At 39.2% G+C, this 22516-nt stretch overlaps 1 protein-coding gene across 7 annotated transcripts in view; it reads left to right on the top strand.

The window, feature by feature from the left end:
• The window catches only part of slc12a7b (solute carrier family 12 member 7b), a 67557-nt gene that overhangs the window by 9791 nt on the left and 35250 nt on the right, over positions 1-22516 (top strand). For 2 of the 7 annotated variants that reach the window (XM_066683644.1, XM_066683641.1), the window contains exon 1: positions 10167-10394. The exons of 4 other annotated variants lie outside the window; for them this stretch is intronic. In XM_066683644.1, the coding sequence (XP_066539741.1) occupies positions 10289-10394 (106 nt within the window). In that variant the 5' untranslated portion in view covers positions 10167-10288. Of the gene's footprint in view, positions 1-10166; positions 10395-17644; positions 17774-22516 lie in introns of those variants that run through there. One more of the 7 variants, XM_066683645.1, reaches the window with a different exon arrangement.

Raw genomic sequence — 22516 nt, 5'->3', positions numbered from 1 at the left:
TCTGTTGGAATAGACTAGTCCTGACAAGTCCAACACGTTATATGTTTTGAAGCGGTGTCTGGATGTAGTGAAGTTTCAGAGTCGAGCAGGTCTGATTGGTTGTACGCACAACATGTCGATGAATAATCAGCGAGTGTAATGCGTACACCCTGTCCTTGTGATGTTTATGCATTGTCTCCAGTGTGTGTTGAGTTGATCCGGGGTGAATAGGCTACCACATACCTACAGGTTTCCTAAGGGCCAGACACTCCTGAAAGAGTCAGTCAAACTTGTATTCGACATTTCACAGACAGCACAGACAACTATATGTTTTAAGTTGTAAACACCTAGGAACTATGTAGAGTATGTGACATGAATGGTGCCAGGAAAGAAATAACGTACTAGAGTCCCAAGTGTCCATATTTGAGTTGTTGTTGGGAGTGCAGAGATTTTAAAGGTTGTGTTCATGGTACAGTTTACAGTCTTATGTACTTTATCTTATCTTAACTGTTTTTCAAGATGTAAATTTTTGCAATTTGTGGGAGAAATGCCTGGGAAAGGCACTGTTGCATTTACATAGAATGGCCAGAAGGTGGCATTATAGCTTCACAGATGGATGTGTTTGTTTTGCTCTGTTGCTTATTACGGTTGAACATTGCTGTGTCAGTATTCTGTAACTGAGGGGTTCTTAGTATTTACCATGTAAAGACCCACAGTTTTTTTTTTTTATCACTAAACACACATAGGCCCACAGTATATATATTATTAACCATTTAGTAACATTGTCATACAAATGACTTCTTTGTGTGGCGTTGCCGAGCTTGTATTAATAATTTAATAATAATTAAATAAATATCCTATTACTGAGGCGAATAATTAGACCAGGCTCAGCCACCAGGTTTATTTATTTATGTATGTATGTATGTATGTATGTGAAATGGGTCAATGAAGAAGAAAATATAGCCATTTTCTAAAGTAATAATAACTGACACTGCATTTCATTTACTTCGCATAAGAATTGTATGTGTTATTATATATGACACTGATCGGGAAATCAAAAACTTTAAACTGAAGTAGAAGAAAAAGTCTCAAAATAATTTGAAAACAATAAAGCAGGCAACCTTATTAATAGGCTTTTACTAGTTAATGTCCGTGTAATAGATTTTGTGAGGTACCACGTGATTTTTTAACATTTCAGATGTTTTGCTTCTGTCATGAGTTGTCTAGAACAGTGCACTTCACACCAAAGAGGGGGCACTAATCCTTCACAGGGTCACACACAAACACATTCACACTTACGGACACTTTTGAGTCGCCAATCCATCTACCAACGTGTGTTTTTGGACTGTGGGAGGAAACCGGAGCACCCGGAGGAAACCCACGCGGACACTGGGAGAATACACCAAACTCCTCACAGACAGTCACCCGGAGCGGGAATCAAACCCACAACCTCCAGGTCCCTGGAGCTGTGTGACTGTGACACTACCTGCTGCACCACCGTGCCGCCCTCTAAATGGGTTTATTTTATTTTATTTATTTATTTTCAAGCTCTGAAGCAGCATGGTGGCACAAAAGTACTGTCTCTGTGGCACAGCTCCAAGGTCCTGGGGTTGTAGGTTTGAGCCCTGCCTTGAGTCAAGGTTGTGAAGTGTTTGGTGTGTTGTCCCCTATCTGCATGGGTTTCCTCCAGGTGACTCTCACAGTAAAATAAAAACCCAAACAATAACAAAACCAAACAAACAAAAAACCTACAAAAATAAAGAAACCCACAAGTCGGTAGGTGGATTTTCTGTGCAAAATTTTCCTTAGCTGCAAGTGAGTGTTTGAGTGTGTGACACACTGTGATGGACTGGCACTTGTGTGTTCCTGCCTTGCGCCCTTCTGTATAGACTCCATATATTAACTGATCCATCTTTATACATTAGTGCTGTTCTACGTCAACTTCCTTGGACATGAATGCCTTCTCACATCGAGTAAGACCTCAAAATGTAATGTAACCTTCATCTCTGCAGTCTTTCTCACACCATAGAGACTCTGGCTTTTTGCGGCTCCTCCAAGACAATAAAATTATCGTTAATAGACGGAAATATGAATCGAATGTATGTGACCAATCTGTCTTGCCTTTACTGCACAATCTCGCCAATCAATCTGACTGGATCGAAGCTAGGCCCGCACACTGACGGATGATGGATGACGTTGGCAGATTTAAATATTTCATGGTGCAAGGCTGCAAGACGCATTAAATAAATATATAAATGGTTAAATAATTATTTAAATTATACAGTAGGAAATATTTAAAATGCACATTTAAATAACGAAATAAAATACATCTAATTATTTAAGCTTTTATTTCAAATTGTAATTATTTAATACGATTTTAATTAATTAATTCTTTTTCATTTAATTATATAATATTGTCACAAATAACCCTCCATACACACGAGTCACAGTCTGACAAATGACACATACATGGAGCAAACATAACCCCAGTCCCTCAGCATCAAGAAGACTCCTACCAGAGACACCATCTTATTTAGTAAAACTGAGAAAATGATGGCTTATCTCTTTTTATCTACATTGATGGCTTCTGTGTGCATTATATTCCTTTCCCCTAAAATGATTACAATACTATATATAATATTCAATACATCAAAACAGGTATGATATTCTTGGCTTATGAACCTGGTGTGCCCAGAAGTCTGGGTTAAGACACATTCAATATGCTGCTGTTGAACTTGTGACACCTGCTGAGAGGTGGACCTTTATACCTATCTCGAAAAGGACATAATTAGAATGAATCGCAAGTATAGGATGTCCGTGTGTGTTCACATGCTACTGTCCCCTCACATCACTTAAGGTGCCAGGGAATGAGATGTTTGCTGCGGGCATCGGTCGTTAGGATACACAGTAAATGAAAGCTGTATCAACCTAACACGTGTAGCCATCGGAGCAGAACACAGTAAATAAACCAAAGGTCAAGAAAGCGAGACAAGACAAAATAAACAAAGGGCCTGGTGGATGGGGTTAAGTCTCTGGGAAACACTGGAATGCTGAGTCTGTTTTTGGCTGCATGCTGGGGTGTCATTGGTTGCACAAACTCCAGTTTTGTCAAAAAAACACGTTCGTTTTTGGATTTATACATTTGGAAGCTGGTATTTACATTTCAATAGCTCTTCATTAAGACCCCACTCTGGATTCGCTGAGTCAGTTCCGTGTACAATCCAAGACTGGTTAATAGCAGAGTGCAGAGTGAGTATTATTATCTAGACAAACTGAAAAAGGTTATTTATTCAAAACCCTTTCAGCTCTGACCCTGCAGCTCTGGAGAAGGTGCATTAGAAACTCTATCCCTGCAGGTCTCTTGTATTTCCTGATGGATCGATATTCAGCTGCCTAAGCACTCGGCAGGTAAACCACGGTCCTCAGTATAGAACAGGATGATATTGTCCTCTGTGTCCCTGAAAATGCGAACCTTTCCATCACTTATTAAATTAATAATAGATAAATTAATTAGACTGAATATGACCACTTGTGTCAAGTTAAATATAAATATATGCTTGAAAATATGAAAGTCCCAGGCCAATATTTCAGAATAGAATAATGGACTAATAATGTTTCACTGATTTATTTGAAACATCTCCTTACTTTAGTCAGTGAGACGTAAACAGGGTCATTCAGAGAGTGAGGGTGGTGTCACGGTGGGTGTAAAGGTCCTGTCACTGTCACACATTTCTTGACTCCTGGTGTTGTGGGTTCAGTCCCTACTTTAGGTGACTCTCTGTGAGGTGCTCGTGTGTTCTCCCTGTGTCTGGTTACTGTCACAACCACTGAACAAATTGGAGCATTTTATATCCCACACCTGATCATTGTGTTTACGTTAAATAATGTGCTATATAGATATATATATTTTAAAGGAGGTATAATCCACCCCTTTTCCACAAGTTAATGACAGGTCTGTGACACGCTGTGGTCAAAATACCGATAGATAAATACCGGATAGAACGCGACAGCACAATCACACCCTGTCTATACAGCGCTGTGTTTGGAGAGGCTCAGATGAGGAGGCAAGACTCAGACTCTGAAAGCTCTGGAAGCAAAAATGTACATGTGTCAGTGTGGGGGGCTCAAAATATTCTCTTTCACAAAAGTGGGGCACTGCAGAAAACCATTGCCTTAATGTGACACAGGTCTGACTTATTTCAGGGCTGTGTTGTAATGTGAAATCACTTTCGTATGTACAGTCATGGCCAAAAGTTTTGAGACTGACACAATTTTGGTTTTCACAGAGTTTGCTGCTTGTGTTTCTAGATCTTTTGGACAGAGGTTTCTGTGGTATATTGATATACAGTTATAAACATTTTAAAGGATTTAAGTTTTTTTTTTACTTTTATCAAAACATTTATGAAATTGTAAATATTCACAGGGTTGAAGTCTTGAAGGTTTTTCTCACTTCTGCAATTTGCCCTAGCCTGCTGGGTATCAGCTTCTGGGCCAAATCCTGACTGAGAGCAACCCATTCTTGCATAATCCTGGATTTGATCATAACTTCTTTGTTTTGTCTGTCCACCTACTTTTTAAGGATTGACCATAGGTTCTCAATGTGACTGAGATCTGTGGAGTTTCCTGGCAATGGAAACAAAAATTTCAATGTTTTAAAACAATTAGTTATCACTTTTGCATTGTGACATGGTGCTCCATCATGCTGAAGAAAAGCATTGTTCTTCACCATATTGCTCCAGGATCGTTGGGAGCAGTTGCTCTTCTTGTAGTATATAGTCTTCCTGTAGAATGTCAGTCTGTTCTTGATGTTTTTCTTGGAGAAAAGAGGCTACATTGCTGCTCTTCTTCACACCAGGCCATCCTCATTGTGTGTGACACCTGCGAGCTCCCATTCTTGAGCATGGTCTGGACCCAATCCCGCAGCAGGATCCTGGCACTTGCTGGACTTTCTTGTGCATCCTGAAGCCTTCTTCATGGGAATTGAACCTCTCTCCTTGAAGTTCTTGTTGATCTGATAGATTGTTGATTTAGGTGCAATCTTACAAGAAGCAATGTCCTTGCCTGTGAGTCCCTGTTTATGCAGAGCAATGATAACTGAACGTGATTCCACAGAGGTAACCATGGTTGACAGAAAAAGACTGTAATTTCATGCATAACCGCCCATCCCTCTACCCTCATTTTAAAGCCACCCAAATGCTTTTCTGATTCAGTTAGCATGACAAAGTCATTTCAGCTGCATAAACACTTTGTCCTGAGCTAACAAGATGATCACTGAAGTAAGCAGGTTGTTTTATGTCAAGGCTGAAATGCAGTGGATATTGGAGATAAGTTAATTTTTCATATCAAGGAATAACTTTGCAATTAATTCATAACAATGTAGCTTTAATGCAAATTGCCACCTTATAAACTGAAGCAGCAAACTTCAATTTGTGCCAGTCTCAAAACTTTTGGCCACATCTGTATACAGTCTGTGGGAATGCAGCATGAATATGAACAGTCGGATCATATTTCATGCGTATTTTTTGCTTGTACGCATGCGCTTAGTGATGTCGTTATGAGCCAGCACCAGCAGTGACTTACAGGCTGTGTCTCAAATGGCATTTTAAAAAATGAGCTGTGCAGGTGATAGTTTCCTTCTTCTTACACTACACACAGCTTAGGGACCCATTTGGGACAGAGCTGAAACATTTCAGTGTGTGCATGCGTGCCGTTTCAGAGACAGATTTGTTCACGTTACAGATAGATACAGTACACTTATATTTATAAATGAGGGCCGTCTAGATAGGCAAGTCTTATCTGAGCAAAAACATGGACTTGATTGAGTCTTGTAATGTAAAGGCCTCATAATTTAAAATAGCTATAAAGGGATGTCTATGATTGTGGGGAAATGCTATTCTATCTGGTTTGTTTACGTTCAGAATCTCAGTGTCTTTTAAGGTGGAACATTGTGTATGAGGGAAAAAACGTGTCTGTTTAATCACTGTCTGAATAACCACAGAAACACATATGTAACTTGAGTTATTTAGCTTTATAGCACTTTCAGTGATGCGGTTACCTGTCTCCCGGTTTTGAAGACATTTCCACTTTAAGTGACCTGAAACAGCAAAAATAAGTCAATATTACCCACATATGAAGCAGGAATAGAGCAATATCCTCATCTTGGTTCACACTTTTGAATGTCTTTCCATTGTATAAAAAATGACAGATGACATTTCTCTCCCCTGAGCAGAGACAGGAAGCCTAGCAAACTGGAACAGAACAGTTTTTTTTCCTAATTTACAGACATTGGGGCTTCCTAAACACATTAGACCAGTTTCCAGCACACAAACAGACTGGAGAGCTAGCAAAGGGTGAGGAAACATCATCTGAATTTTATAAAAAATTGTTTTTCAAATGTTTAGGGTTAACCTTGTTTTTTAAGAGAAGTTAGCTGTATGAGTGGAATATAATTTCCTAATCCGAATACTATTAGGATGAGAACAATAGGAAGATAAGATCCTCTGCTGGATTGTGTTACAGTTTGATTGGTTTGAGACAAGGATTTTGGCTGTTGTTTGTGCCAGAACTAACAATTGTGTACTGTGTACTGGTGTAATATGATGTGATCTTGTACAGTCTGTACACACTGTCCTGCACAATCATGCTTTATTACTATTACAAACTGCTTGGGGGGAAAACACCAGCATCTGGCAACAGTGTTAGGGATTGACTTCTAATCTATCTTGTCTTTACCTAGCATTATATATAAATTAATAGAAAAAGATGTAAAGGTAAAAGACCTTACCTCTGATCTGAAGCTTTATATAAGCCACAGAAATCATCTCCAGAACTGCCAAACTAACCCCACCCTAAAATAAACCCCAGACTCTATGAATCTTCCAGTAAAGTTTAAGGGAGGTAACGGCCAGAGTGAGATCTTTTCTTGGATGGGCCGCACTGTTCTGTAGACTGATTGAATTTGCTGTGCCTCATTCCTGGAATGTAGAACACATAAGTGCCTTTCTATCTGTGTCCAGATAAACGTAGTGCTCTGGCGCTTCTGGAATTCCAAGGTCACAAAATGTCACCTCAGGATTTTGCGTCACGTTGTGAGTAGCACAGCCTTATTTACAGTTATGTAGAGAACCCTTATTGTTCCACTGAGTAGAGCACAGACAATAAAAAGTTTTATAAAACTGTTTTTCAAGGGCTAGTGTCCTTATGATGTGACCCCTCCCAGTGAACTGGTCTACCCGGTGTCCAACACTCTTCCCTAATTGCATAACCAATAGAATGTGTTTCATATCTATTTCACTGCAGAACATTTGCAGCAAAAATGTCCCGCTGCCAAAGGTTTCACAACCTAAACTGCAGCCTGAGCTTTGCTGTCATGTGGGTAATGTCACGTTCATGGCCCATGACCTTTTGCCTGCAGTTGCCAGCTCTTAAAAGACAGTTTATTGGTACATATTTTTTACATTTTTAGCCTACCCACAATAGAAGAATCGTTACAAAATCATTGAAGCCAGAACATCACAGAAGACCATCCAGGGTAAACACAGTAAACCTCACAATAAAATGAGCTTGAGAAGATGAATTAACTCAGTAAGGCAAACTTCTAAGACAAATGGCTTGTCCAGAGAAGACCCCTGTGGTTCACAGGATTCTAAGATCATTCAGCCCAGTCCCACAAGAGTTTTCAATTTTAGAGAATACTTATACTCCACGAACACACAAGCTATTAAGACTCGATTAAAAGATTACTATACAACCTAAATAAAAGAAAATCCACATAAATAGACCATAAGTATGTAAATAAACTGTAGATATAAGCTGTAGTCTGTACTGGTATATTATTGTTGTATTGTGCAAAGAGAATGGCAGTAACTATACATGTACAATATTCTGCCAGCAGCATTGTCAGTGCATTGTGCATTACTGCAAACAGTATTATGTCAGCAGTAAATGTAATAACTGATGTGTGTGTATTGTGAGTTTTGCTTTAAGGGAAGGGACAGTGTGTTAATGGAGTCATTCACAAGCCTGAGAGCCTATGGATAGAAACTGCTTGTGAGACTGGTTTTCCTGAACTTCACACTCCTGAAGTATAAAGAGGCTGTGATGGGGTGTGTATTGTGTTGTTGAAAGCCCTCCTAATGGCCCAGGTGGAGTAAATGCCCTGTAGGGGAAGGCTGCTCCTTTGCAACAATTATATTAACCAACTCTTGCGATTATTCCAAGACACTGAACAGCAACTCTTGGCCAAAAAGAGCCAATTACAATTAGTTTACTTGGGCATCACAGGGGCCCTGCCACACAGCTCCAGGGTCTCAAGACCCTGGGTTTAATCCTCACCTTGGATCATTGTCTGTGAAGAGTTTGATGGATGTCCCTATGTCTTCTTAAATTTTCTTACACAGTCCAAAAACACATGTTGGTAGGTGAACTCTAGCCCCGCCATGACCCTGAACAGGATGAAGTTGTCTACTGTATGATCATTTTAGTTTAGAAAATTGCTACTCATGTTCATTAATTTAAAAAAGAATAAAAGATTTTAAAGATATTTTCAAATATTTTTTATTTGTTTTCTTGTGATGCATTGCTTTTTTTAGCAGTTAAAAGGAAATGCCACTAGTATTTAAATCCTTCTACAATATTTAATTATTACCATGTAAAAAGAACACATAATTCGCAGAGTTATGTGAAATGTTTGGTTTAATGTTAAATAATAAATTGGTTTATGTAATATGTCTGATCCATTTTGATAGATAAGTCTGTGTAGAGAGTTATATGGTGAAACAGCTAAGTAAAATCTTACATAAAGTTACATCTAGTGGTTTTGTAAACTAAAAGCTTGCGATATATATGTTGCAAATATTGCAGTCCCTAGTTCCTGTCAGTGAAGGAATACAAATTCAGTAATGTCCCTACAGTGCACAATTCACATCAAACCAGACTATGTTTGATTACGTTTGTTTACGTCTCAGCAAATGAATTATGAAGTCTTTATTAAAGGCAACTGCAGTTATTTCTGGTTTGTTTGCATTCAGAAGCTTTTATTCACTTTTTTTTTCAATTTTGTAGCACTTTTGGTCTGTGTTTTATCTCATACAGTAAGTCCTCGCCCAAATTTAGAGTCAGTTCCACATGTCATAATCTGAAACAGCAAAAATATTTTAATATTACCCAGCTATGGAACAGGAACAGAGCAATATCCTGATGTGTTTTCATGATTTTCAATGTTTGGAGGCCCTATCATGGACTAAACATCTCCAGATGCCATGTCTCTGCCGTTAACCCCTTTGTTTTTTACTCTTTTACTGACAAAAGGGTTTTTGTAAAAAAAAAAAAAAAACATTAGAAAAACTGGGGAGCTCGCAAATGGTAAGGAAACTTTCTGTTGTTTGATTAAAATGATTAATGTATGGTTAGCAAGTGCCTGAATGTATTCCAATTCTTCATTTGAATAAAGGGTTTTAATATGAACTGAGCATGAAAGGAAGCACAGAGCACAGATGAGAGGGCTGTGATATGGAGAGCTATATTGATAAGATAAAGTGTGCACTTATCCATCATGAATCAGATGCCTATTTCTAGCAGGGTACAATTGCATTCCTGGAATGGGCTGTGCGCACAGTTTCTGTTTTGTTCTGATTGGAAATGCATTTTTGTCCACCCGTGTTTCAGAACATTGAGTTGTGCAGCTGGAAAAGCTGGTATGTGGACCCCTCTCTCTGCTGTGGCTGGGAGTGCCTCAGTACTAAATGACATCATGTTGAATTAGGAGTTTTGAAATAATGTCTTGCAAAGTTCAGTGCTGATGTTCTGCTTTGCTTCAGTCCCAGAACAGGAACAGGCCTTTTCTAATTCAACCCTCACCCCCCACCCCAGTTCTCTCTTTGTCTGAAAGAGGAAGTGACTGTAGGGCTCAACTTAATCAATAGATTCTTTCATCTCCTGCTCTTTTGTTTCTGTCTCCTCTGCGGAGGTTCAGATTGCTGCAGAAAAGAGAAGCACACTGCCTTTGCGATGTTTGTGTGTGTGTGTGTGAGAGAGTGAGTGAGTGTTAAGTGTGCATGTGCACGCCTGGCCCATAGGGCGGGGCTGCTTGAGCTCCATATTTGGAGTACAACTGGTCACATGGGCTACCGGTATCCAAGCAGTAGGGGTGAAACGGAGAACTTCGAACCACATCTCAGGAAAGCCGCCTCACAGACGGCATAGAGAGGGGGAGAGAGACAGAGGAGGAGAGAGAGAGAGACAGAAAGAGGGGAAAAGAAAGCAACAAGGAGTGGGAGACGTGCTGAATTTGGAAGCACATGGTGAGAAAATGCCAACAAACTTCACAGTGGTCCCTGTGGGAGACAGCAGGAAGTCCTCCCAGGAAGACAGCGACAATAGCAACGTGTTGAGGGAGGAAGATGAAGAAGCTCCAGGTAAGAATTTCTCAAAGGGGCTTCTTGAATTTTCTGGAAGCTCTTCCTCCCTTTATAAAGCCATTGGCCTTACCTCTGGGAGAACCAAAATAGTCGCTCTTTGCGGTTTGTTTTGTTTGTTTTTGTTGTTTTCTTTCCTGCTCGTGGAATGAAGCAGAGTGAGCTTCTTTTTCCTTTCATTTTCACACACATGAGGAGCCTGTGAAATCTAGCTAATTTGTTTTTAATTTATGTTTTTTTATTTTCTTCTATTTCATGAGCAGTGGAGTAGTTCAGTTTGTTTGTTTTTCTTTTTGTTTTATTTATTTTTAATCAAAGTAGTATTAATCTCAGGTATTAGTTGGAATTAAAATATGTACATTACCATTTTGTGTGTTATTTCATGTGTTATGTTATGGTTTCTGTTTAGCCAGTGTCATCTCTTCTGTTGGGTGGTTACTCACAGAACATACAGTACACTGTGTCTTCACAAAAGTTCATAGAGTTCATCTGTTCATCTCACAGAGTTCAGCCATGCACCAACTACTAACTCTTTTCAGCCAGTATTCCAAAACTGTGGTTGCTGTTATGTGTATTACATTGTTCCAATGGCTTCCTGTTAATTGCAGCCACGGTGTGCTTTAATAGTTTGAGTTTTATAGACCCTGCAGAGAAGCTACAGTCATATTAAGGGTTATGTAAGATCAGCTATCAGACGGGGTCCTGCGTTGTGCAATAGCTGTTTTTCTTCCCCACCTCTACAGTGAAAGGAGTCAGATGCTGGTCAGTTCTATTGATTGAACTCATAGCTTGCTTCCTGTTGGTCCCCTTCAGTGGGAGTTGATCCCCCACCTATCAGTCAACTTGGCAATGGAGGTAGTGCTTCTCCTTGTTATCTTCTGTCCTTCAGAAGACGCTAAGGCTCCGCTTCTTATCTTTGATCTTATCGATTCGAGTCATGGGCTTCTCCAAATAAAGCTGAGCTCAAACTCAGTGTCCACTGCATTACCACAAAACACTCCACCGAGACCAGGAGGATCCATCTCTTTCTCTCTGATTACATGCTGCAGGAATGGAGCAAAAGCCGTGCATCTGTGTCAAATTATTTCTGCGCTCCACCCAAAGACAAACCTGAAATTAAATAACATGGTAACCGTAAACCCAGATCGAGTTTACAGTTCAAAATCCCTGTCTGTTTTTTTTATTTTTATGTTGGACATTTAGCTGTTAGCGAGTCTGGCCAAAGTAAACAAAGTTTTGTTGACTTTTGCAGGAGGGCTCACCAATAAAGAGACTGTGTAGCTTTTAAACAGCTCTACCATAGATTTACAAGTAGCGACTGATTTCGCAACCTTTAAACTCTGAGACGTGCAGATGTGTGGTCAGCAGAAGTGATGACCAGCACTCTCAAGCCAGTAATTCTCCCTTCTTTTTGATTTTACCTTTAATAAATCATAAGGAGATGGTAAATGTTTCACTACTTGTTTTTTTTAGATTTTCAGTACATCTGTGTTAAAATACATTTACATTATCAAATTTGTTCTTAGAATCTATCAGGACGACTGTAATCATTGTATGGATTTCTGTTAAATTGACTGGCCATGGTGTTGTGTGACCAGTTGTGTAGCGTGTAGCGTTAGATTTGGAACTGCCGTGATTTTTATTTTATGGTGTGGTAGTTATTAGGCTCTCAGAGGATTAAGACATGCTTTGTTAAATGGAGGCTAGTACAGAATTTAGAAAGATGCGTAAGTACCTTTTTATTGGCATATATTAAATTATCTAATTTCTTTAAATTACATAGTGAACTTTTTAAAGGACGCTCTGATTTACCCCTTCATTTCCATCTCAATTTAGATGCAAAAAAGAAACCAAAATGATATTTGTGCCCAAAATATTTTAAACGCTATACTGTTCTTCAGATTCTGGGTCCGTTTTCGTACATGATATTTTAGTAAAACCAAAACTGTTCTGTGGCCGCTGCTCCACGTTTCCATCTGCTTCCTGTTTTTCACCTTCTCCTCTCTGCTATCATGTTTATAACACTTGTGTCAATGCCTTTTTTGCCCTCTCAGCCACCTTTTTCAAACTGGTTGTTAACTGCCATTGGTGTGTTTCTTATTTTATTTTTACACTCAGCAGAGTTTTTATATTTCAGTATTTGTTTGCTACTGCTCTCCTTTGTCACTGTGGCCCAATGAATGCTTCCATTCTAGAAAGGGTCCAGCTGTCATTCCAGTCATTTCTTGTGCTTCGTGCTTTCTTACGGACCTCTCTGACTTACTACTTTACAGACTATTTACAAACACCACTTGAAACTCTTGGACTTGTGCATTTTGTCCTGTGGGTTTCCTGCAGGTGTTAGAGGTAAAGGAGGTTTGAATATGAGCCACAGCTGGACGGAAATATTTCTTGACTTTTCTCAGAATGTAGCTCAAATGTAGCCATGCTATGTTTCAGAACGTTTGCTTCTAAACTGGGGCAACGATGCAAATATGGTAATGGAGGCTTATGATCAACAATTAGAATAAATTAAAGCCATGCTCACACTTTAAAAAGTGTGTTGTTGTGAATGAATAACAATTAGAATTTGTCGTCTCTGATTATACTGTGTTCTGTAAATATTAGTGGTATAACAATAGGCATGATTAACTAAAACTATTCAGTGTAGCACTAAAGCACAAACAAAACATACATACAGTAGATCTGTGGAGTCTAACAGCACTAAGCACTGAGATTCTATTTCAGCAAAAACTATATAAAACCCAACAACCTCTCTTATTCCCCTGGTTTTAGAAATGACGTTCAGTATTTTTAATGTGGGTGTTTGTACCTTAAGCCTTTTCCTCCACCAGGATACACCCAAAAGTGTACCTTTGAAAAAAGAAGAAGAAAAAACAACAGTAAATGAGAGGCTAAAACGACTGAGGGGTGTATCAGTTATATAACTCCACGTTTGCTTCTTTTCCGCATGTACTATGCTTTAAAAAAACAAAACCTTCAAAAAAAATCTCTCTTTTAAAATAAGTCATTTTGTCCTTCATTACAGTGGTGTAAAGAGTATACAGTATCTTAGAGTATAAAAACATGCTAGTGCTTGAAATGCAAATATGTAAGAAGATAATAATAACTGTTCATATATAAAATCTAAAATCTTACAGCAAACTCTGCCTCTGCTTTAATGACACTGCAAACCATGCAGTGCAGTGATGAGACGGTTGTTAAAGCTGTACTTAGCAAAGCAGTACTCAAGTGTGCTTTGACCATGACCAGTCCAGTCTTCCTGGTTCTGATATGAGCATGTTGATGAATCACAGACGTTTACACAGTGTGACTAATCACAATCATTTTTCCAAAAATTATTTATATCTCCGCAGCCATTTGATCACATCTTATGGAAATGCTGAGTATGGAAGTCATGATGATACAGGGCTGTTGGATGGAAAATTAGGGGATATAATGGTGGTTATTTAATAATGTGTATTTACCCATAAATTAAATGTATGTTTTCTAATTATTAGTAAATAATTATTTTGTAAAAATATATTTTATATATAGCTTTCGTTTCAGTTAGTCTGCTGAAGTAATATGGGATTTGTGCTGTAATATGCTCCTTTGTTTCTGACAGTGTAATGTCTTTAAGTGCTCGGTTACACTGCGATGTACAGACAGAGATGCTGCATCAGCTGATGACATCAGTTTTTACTGATCTGTGTATTACCTGAGCAGGGAAATTGGACCCACAACATCAGTTCTTACTGATCTGTGCTCAGCTGAACTGGGATTTGAATCCTTCTGTATAGAAGGCAGTGGCTTTACACACCACACACTGCAATAACTACCGTCTTTATTCTGAAGAGCTGAATTTATTACATGACATAAAACACAGTAACTGAGAGATTATTGTACAACTCTAACACTTCATTTTTCACATAATTCATTTTGTCTCAGTTTACTCAGTCTACAGCTGAAGTGCCCTTGAGCAAACCCCCAGGCATATGTACACACTTGAGTGTAATCAATATAAAATTATATCAGCAAATATTTATTTTAAAGATAAACTTTAATCAGACGGATGTTTAGATCTGCCTAATATTTACAACCTGGACTTACTGACTTACATCAGAAGTGCACACCACTGAGGGGACCCTGGACTAATATTTCATTTTAATTATACTGCATTAGTAAATGTCTACAAGTACAGGTCACATTTTTGGAATGGTAACCTACAACCACCAATAAGATTTAGTCCTAATTTATGTTTATTTATGTATCCTTGTGTATTGGCATTGACTGTTGGACATGGAAAATCTCTAGTATTTGCCCACAGTTTCTCTGTAAGTGTATCCATGTACTGCAGCTAGAGCTGTGGCTTTGTTGTAAAGTCCCATCATTTCCTTCTCACAGATGTAAAAAAAACAGAATTTTGACCGATTGGTTTTCCCACGTTATTCCTGGCTTCTTTATTTGGATCTATCGATAACCCAGGGTCAGTTGAATGACTAAGGGAGTCAGTGATGCCAGAATAGTTCCTTCCTGCCTTTTTTGTATTGCTTTATCCTTTTTTTCCAGCCTTTTCCAGTATATATCAGATTGTGCAGTGCCAGATATTTGTATTTTGAAACCGCAGACGGGGGAGGGCATCACAGAATGAAATCACAGAAAGATAGCTGGTCCACTGCATTGTTGTAAAGTCCCTTCATGAAGAAATATTTCTTAGTAAAATGCTCTGTATTGACTGACGCAGAAGTCGTGAGACCACTGGACATTCCCGTTAATGCACTAGCAATTACACTGGCAGACTAGACATACTGGCCGTGCAATAAGATTATATTATACAACACTTAGTTATGACCAAGTAATTTCATTAGACAAGAGACATTTCCTCTTTATTCTATTAACTGTTAGTGAAGCAATATCACGAGAGGGAGTTTTAAAGGGAGCTCAACATTAGGCTTTGGTCAAGGTTAGTCTGCAGTCAGAGGGCAGGGTGGATTCCACTCAAAACACCATTTTATCTGTAGTAGGATGTAGATTCCACTGTCTCTATTTGTTTCACTGCAGAGAAAGTTTTCTTCTCCCATGAATCTAAATATCAATTTGTAATTTTCAAAATAAGCTGAAAAGCCCTTAAGTCATTTACTCCAATTGCAAATGTTGTCACAGTCACATTGCTGTGACTTGAAACATGAAGTAACTGGCCTGCAGTAACACAGACCTACACAAAGTAGCAAGCTGGTGCACAGGAGAATGTATATGTGTCCAAGGTGTGAAACTGTTTGTGTAGGCGGTGTTACATAAATTTTTAAGTAAACGACACAATCATAATCTCATACATTTATTCCTTGTCTGTAACCGCTTATCCAATTGATGGTCATGGTGGGTCCGGAGCCTTTCCAGAATCATTGGGTGCAAGGCGGGAACACATCCTGGAGGAGGCTACAATCCTTCACAGGACGACATATACTCACACATTCACTCACACACTCAAATTTACAGACACTTTTGAGTCGTCAATCCACCTGCCAATGTGTGTTTTTGGACTGTGGGAGGAAACCGGAGCACCCGGAGGAAACCCACGCAGACACTGGGAGAACGCACCAACCTCACCCGGAGCAGGACTCGAACCCACAACCTCCAGGTCCCTGGAGCTGTGTGACTTCGACACTAACCTGCTGCGCCACCGTGCTGCCCACAATCGTAATCTGTCGTCGCTTATTATTATCTAATATATGGGGCTTGTATAAAGGCATAAAAGCAGTATCACCCACAATGTCTTGCTGTTACTGAATATCAGTAGGGCAATGTTATTTTTAATGTTTGCCTAGTGGCCTTGTGTCTATGACCCAATCACAGCCGTGACATTATTCAGTTTAACAGAGCAACCTCCAGTGTGATATTGCTTAAATATAAGCATTTATGGAAATGTATGATATGGGGAAAAAACATGTAATAACATGTAACAAATTAAACATTCTTTATATATGTTGAGCGCCTCATGGAGGTGGCTTCTCAATCATTCACCCACTCACACGATTCAGTGCTTGGCATAACACTGTTAATTACATCAATGTCTTGTGAGTGGATTTCAAAGATAGCTGTATTTATATGTTACAGCTAATAAAAGTTACTCTCTTTTCATTAGTTCACACCATTAGCTTTCCAAACACATGAGCTAGTTCCCAGAGGATGTGTCAGATTCTGTCACATAAACACAGTTCACAAAACCTTTCCCAAGAAAACTGCCTCCCTCCCATTGACCATCATGGAGAAATTTACCTTTTTTTCCTTTTCAGAATAATTGTGCAATTCTTACACAACCTGAGCAGCACTCCCCCATCTCTTTGTGGAGATGTGGCTCTGCTGACTTAACCAATGACTGTTTTACTGCGTTAGTATTCAACAAGTTCTAAACTATTGTTAAGAAAAGAGATGCAGCAAGTGTATAATACTAAACAGACATATTCTTAAGTAATATCTCGGTGTATACACTGAACACGTGTGATGGAAGCTGATGTGCAAGTAACCACACCTCTGCAGCATGTAACTGGATCTTTTTGAGTAGTTGCTGAATAATACATTTTAAGAATATAAACTTGATAATGAGCTCAGGACACGTGTTTTTTTTTCTGTGGCTAGTGTAGTTACCAAGGCCTATCTTCTGTGCTCCACTGTATTAGAAATGTGAAATCCAAACCCAGCGGAGCCTATGTATCTATCATGTTTCAGGCCAGCTTTGTGCTGATTTTTCACCCAAGACATTGAGCTCAGGTTTGTTTTTTTAAATGTAGGTTTGTTTGCTTTTCTAATGGGAGTTTCTCTTATGTAAGTATATGTTAGTGTTACGTGTAGGGTTTTATTGACCACTTGCCCTCAGACTTATACTTCAGCTGGCTACTTTAGACTTGTACTTATATACTTGTGTTAGCTAATACAAGATATTCATGCACTTTTTGTGCACTTTCACATAGTTTATCTCATGACAGACTCTAGTATACTTTGTGGCACAAGGCCCCAGTGGACCAGGGGCGTGACAGCAGGGAATTGTTAAAGCTTTGCTGCTGGCTGTTCCCAGCCTCTCTGGCAAGGAAGCAAGCCAAAGAAGAAATAAAGTCTTCAGTCCCAGAATTTGTTGTAGCTGTGGCCACATGATTCCTCTCAATCAATTGGGTTCTGTTGATTACCAGTTGGCATCGCCTTAATGTGAGTCAGCTGGTGAAGGACATGCTACCTGGCATAGGAGAGAGCTGAGAGGGGGGAGAGAGACAGAGACCGCTGTGTGGACTTTTGGGAGTTACTGCCAAAAGGCTCTGGATTTTATTTCAAGTCTCATGTTTGTGAATAAGAGTAAACAACTCGAGGGGCCAACTTGCTCCTGCCTCTGCTGTCCTCTTTCCCAGGTTGGCATGTTTTTTTTTTTTTGTATGTTGTAGTTACACATATGTAAACTGTTTGCCATGGAGGAAAAAAAAAAAAGGTCTGGCAACTGTTTAAATTCCAAACCTGTCAAGCGCGTCTTTGTTTTGAAGGCATTATAAACTGGTCCGTACTTTTAACTGTTTATGGTGTCTCTCTGAAGAAGCTACATACTGGAAACAAGTGTCAATGTCATAATGCTTCCTCACTTCAGTGAAGTCAGTGTTAGCTACAGCAGACTCTCAGCTCTATAAGGCCTTTAATGCATTTGCAGAAGTTAGGGATTACTACAGACATCTGACTAATTTTATTTCTCGTTTCAATTTAGTTTTGTTTTGATTGATTTGACAGCTGTGTGTCATTAATGACAATGTTGTCATGCTGGATTATGTCAAGTGGCGTATAGTAATGAAAGTACTAGGTTCATTTGTCACATCTGATACTGTAGAAGAATGAGAAAGATGTTTCTGACAAGAAAGGAAATGACAGAGTTGTTTTTGTATTGTGTGCTCATGATAATGCCATTGTGAAAATGGGCCTCCAGAAATGAAAAAAAAAATGGCATATTTACTGTGGCAGCTGTTGATATAAGACAAAAAAGCCTGAAATAGAGTAACCTGATGATCGGTAAGCTGATGTGTTGCTGTCAAGGCAATTTGTGAAACCTTATAAACACTGGTACTATGGATGGAATAGTCTTTGCAATACAAAATGTGTATTTGGATTTAATGTGTGGGAAACAAATGCTGATACATGTGAAAGGAACTTATTTTTGTTGTTGAGAAATAACATTAAAACCATGTGCTTGTCCTTTATAGAGGGTATATTATTATTATTATTTTTTTTATTATGGCGTAGCAGGTAGTGTCGCAATCACACAGCTACAGGGACCTGGAGGTTGTGGGGGGGGTCGATTCCTGCTCCGGGTGACTGTCTGTGAGGAGTGTGGTGTGTTCTCCCCGTGTCCGCATGGGTTTCCTCCGGGTGCTCCGGTTTTCTCCCACAGTCCAAAAACACACGTTGGTAGGTGGATTGGCGACTCAAAAAGTGTTCGTAGGTGTGAGTGAATGTGTGTGTGTGTGTGTGTTGCCCTGTGAAGGACTGGCGCCCCCTCCAGGGTGTATTCCCGCCTTGTGCCCAATGATTCCAGGTAGGCTCTGGACCCACCACGACCCTGAACTGGATAAGAGCTTATAGATAATGAATGAATAAATGATGATTACAATAACCACAATAATAACATATACAAATATGAAATTGATAAAATAGACCTGTAACAATAATTATATAATCACCTGATAATATTTGAGTTGACCATTAGTATTTTTAGCTGCTTAGTTTAGGCAAATGCCTGTAAATAAATGTAAGAAAACAATGCAGTTATTGGTCTATTCTGACATTAAGGGCGGGTGCACAATGTTTGTTTATTTGAGTTCGAACCGTAACCGTTTGATTTCAGGGCTAGTAAATATTGACACTTTAGAAACAAGATAAGGAATTTAGCAGTTGGTCCTGTTAACGTTTGGACACTATGATGTGACATGACCTCAGAAACTAATACAGTGAAGTTACTAATTTCAGTTATTTATATGACTTTACTCTCTCTAATGTAAATAACCCTACAAATGTCGGTTACTTCAGTTGAAGTCATGTGTACTGACAGGATCCCTGTCCACTCGATGTGTTTTAGCTCAAGGGTCACTCAGATTAGAACAGAGTGTGCTGACTGTACAGTGTTCTCCACGTTTTGACCATGAACCAGTGCAAGGTTAGTAGCAGTGGGGCCATTCTGTTCCAGCTGCTAACATCTCAGTAAAGTCCATGACATCCTCTCTCTTCTATTGCTTTTTAATTTCACAGCTGTGTAGGATGCAATTTTGATTTGGTTTTACAAATGTTGCATAATGATCCTGTTTCTCAGTGTAAAAAATAAGTCGTATTAATTTACCCTCAGTACATTATTCATGTCGTAGTTACATCCAGATCATATATTTGTTAGCGTGATGCACTGGCACCAGATCTATGCTTAAATTTGGTAATTAAACCTGATATGAAGGACACATAAGGAACATTTAGAAAGCTTTCGATAAAATCTGTTGTTTTCTTTCCAAACATTAGTCAATTTTTAACCCTCTTGGAATGTATTAAATAAATGTTACATTTCTGTGGGATATTGTATTCTAATGAATTCTTATTTATCATAACAGACCTTTATATTAAAAAAAAAATCTGAATTCGCATTAACCCACCTGTCCTGTGCATAATCCCTACCTGGTTTTATGTTTAAGGCTGTTGATTTAATACCAGTTCTTTTTCACAAAGAAAGGCTACTGGGTTTTTTAAGGACAGGAAAAAAGATTATTGTAAAGAAAATAATTTAATTTCCAGTGGAAACAGAAATGGAATAAGTTTGTGTGGGGGATATATGCATTAGGCTGAGCCTAGGAAGGAAGCTTTGCTTCAGCAGCACTCTGCTGATTCACTGCTTCCACTGAATCAGTAAAAAAAACTGCTTCCTTTCTTTAACAGGGTGCCTGATGCTGAGAAGCTGCCAGATGACTTTACCTTTAACAAGAGGCCTGGAAAGCACCGGTGACTGGCGTTGATTAGAAAATCAGGCTCTTATTTATTTTACCAATATTTACTTTCAATTTGATGGTGTTTTGTAGAAGCAGCAGAACATTTAGTGGTAGCTCAGTCCTTTTAAGATGCTTTATGAGCTTGTGTTGGTTATAATGGCTGGCTGTCCAGTACAGAGGATTAAACCACCAAAACTGTCTTTGTGAGGCCCTCTAGTGGAGAAAGATAAAACGCCTCATGCCGAGCTCATCCTTCTTGTCCAAAGGTTGTTAGACCTCAATTTTCTTGTAGATTCGAACCCAACTTGCACAATCTTGGCCTTGAGCTTGAAAGTGTTGGGTTTATCTGCACATTGGGGTTTTGATTTATTTATTTATTTATTTATTTTGAGGAACTGGTTGTTTATGTATACTGGTTTGAAGGCTTAGTCAGGAGTTGCTTTGGAAATCACCAGAAATCACATGTTCTTTGTATCAGCAAGAAAACAATCAGTATTCCCACAGACTCAGCACAGTAAATATCGTTATCTTTATAAACATTGCTATCTGTTAATATTGAGGATAAATTGTGGCACAGAAGCGTCAGTGATTGTGGACCGTGTCTGGGGTTTTTTTCCTTTAGAAACCTTAACTGAGCTAAATTAATCAGATATGAGAACCCCTGAACTTCTCTGGTTCTCAAGCAGTAATACATAATATAATGGATATACGTGGCCCCTGTGTGTGAGAGAGCGTGAGTGTGACTGGGTGAGCGCCCCATGAAGAACTGCCACTTCTGGCATTGATTTATGGTACATTTAACTTGAGATGTAAATTTACTGCGTATTAATAATAACTGATCTCTCTTAAAGCTTTTGTTAAAGGCATTTTAATTAGGATTAAGATTTGTATGGTTTTAAAGGAACACTAGATATAATTTACCTTAAAGTTACAGCATCCTTGCTATGCTTCACTGACCGGTAATGGCAAAGGGAGCCTTTGTCATTGCTCCTCCTCTCTTCCCCCTCCCCCTTGATTTCAGGACACTGCTGTAAAAGTGAATTACACCCTGCAACTGTAGGTGGAGCCCAGGAGCACAACCATCAAATCTTACCTAGTGTTCCTTTAAAAAGCTGAATGAATCCCAGCATAATAAACAATGACTTTTCCAAATGAATGGGGTCAGACCCAGGAATAAATGATGATAGTGTCATCAGTGTCACCAACTGCACTATGGAGCCTTCTAGATTACTGCCTTGGCTGAACCCATCCCACCCCAGCATACATGGTTATGTAAGCTGTGCTTCTCTTTACCTGGAGGCTTTAGCGGCTTACTGCATCACAGAATACAGCACAGCTGACATTTAACCGACTGGTCCTGGCACCTTCCAGCTTTAGCCACTAGCAGGAACTCTGCTATTGGAGATACCCTGAAGGTGATTTGAGGGGTGGTTTGCTTTAATCAGATGAAAATTATGCTTGCGATAGTCCACTCGCAGTCTGATTGGACACGCAGATTTGAGGGAAATTTTCAGGGAATTTATTGCCAGATGTTAGCAGACCATTAACAACGGACCAGTTCAATGAAGCATTGGCGTGTCCGAACTTTTCCATCCATTCCTTTTATAGGCCTTCCTCTTCTGCCGGCAGTCTTTCCTTGTGTGTTTTATAAAAGGACAGGATTTGGCTAATCTGTTTAAGTGATTACTCCCATGTTCACATGCTGATGAACAGGTGATTAATGAACACTCACCCAAGTGTTAGCTTCAACTTTAACTTCTTGCCATACCCAAAATCTCTAATGGTTATATTCCCACATCCCAGGCACAGACTCTTGATCCAGCATGGCCGTATTTGAGATGTGTTCAGTGGGGAAGTTCCCTGACCTCTTCCTGACCCCTAACCAGTTCTGGGAGGAGTGTCTTTCTTCTCCTTGTATTTTCATTTTGACGTGTTTCACATTTGGTCACTCTGGACTTTCAGCGGTCCTGTATGTCCAGTGACACGTGATATGACTTTATTGTTGTTTCGTTTTTTTTTTTGTTTTTTTTAACACAGTGCTGTGGTTCACTGCACGTACTGATGTCATTTCACTCCTGCTTTCTAAAGTGTTGTTGTGCAGTGGAACACTGTACTTGTACGGGTAGGTGAGCAGCTGCACATCCCTCT

This window comes from Hoplias malabaricus, chromosome 10, assembly GCF_029633855.1.
Source record: "Hoplias malabaricus isolate fHopMal1 chromosome 10, fHopMal1.hap1, whole genome shotgun sequence".
Taxonomy (NCBI): Eukaryota; Metazoa; Chordata; class Actinopteri; order Characiformes; family Erythrinidae; genus Hoplias; species Hoplias malabaricus.
Note: the sequence above shows the minus strand (reverse complement) of the source record. Positions and strands in the feature narration are given on the sequence as shown.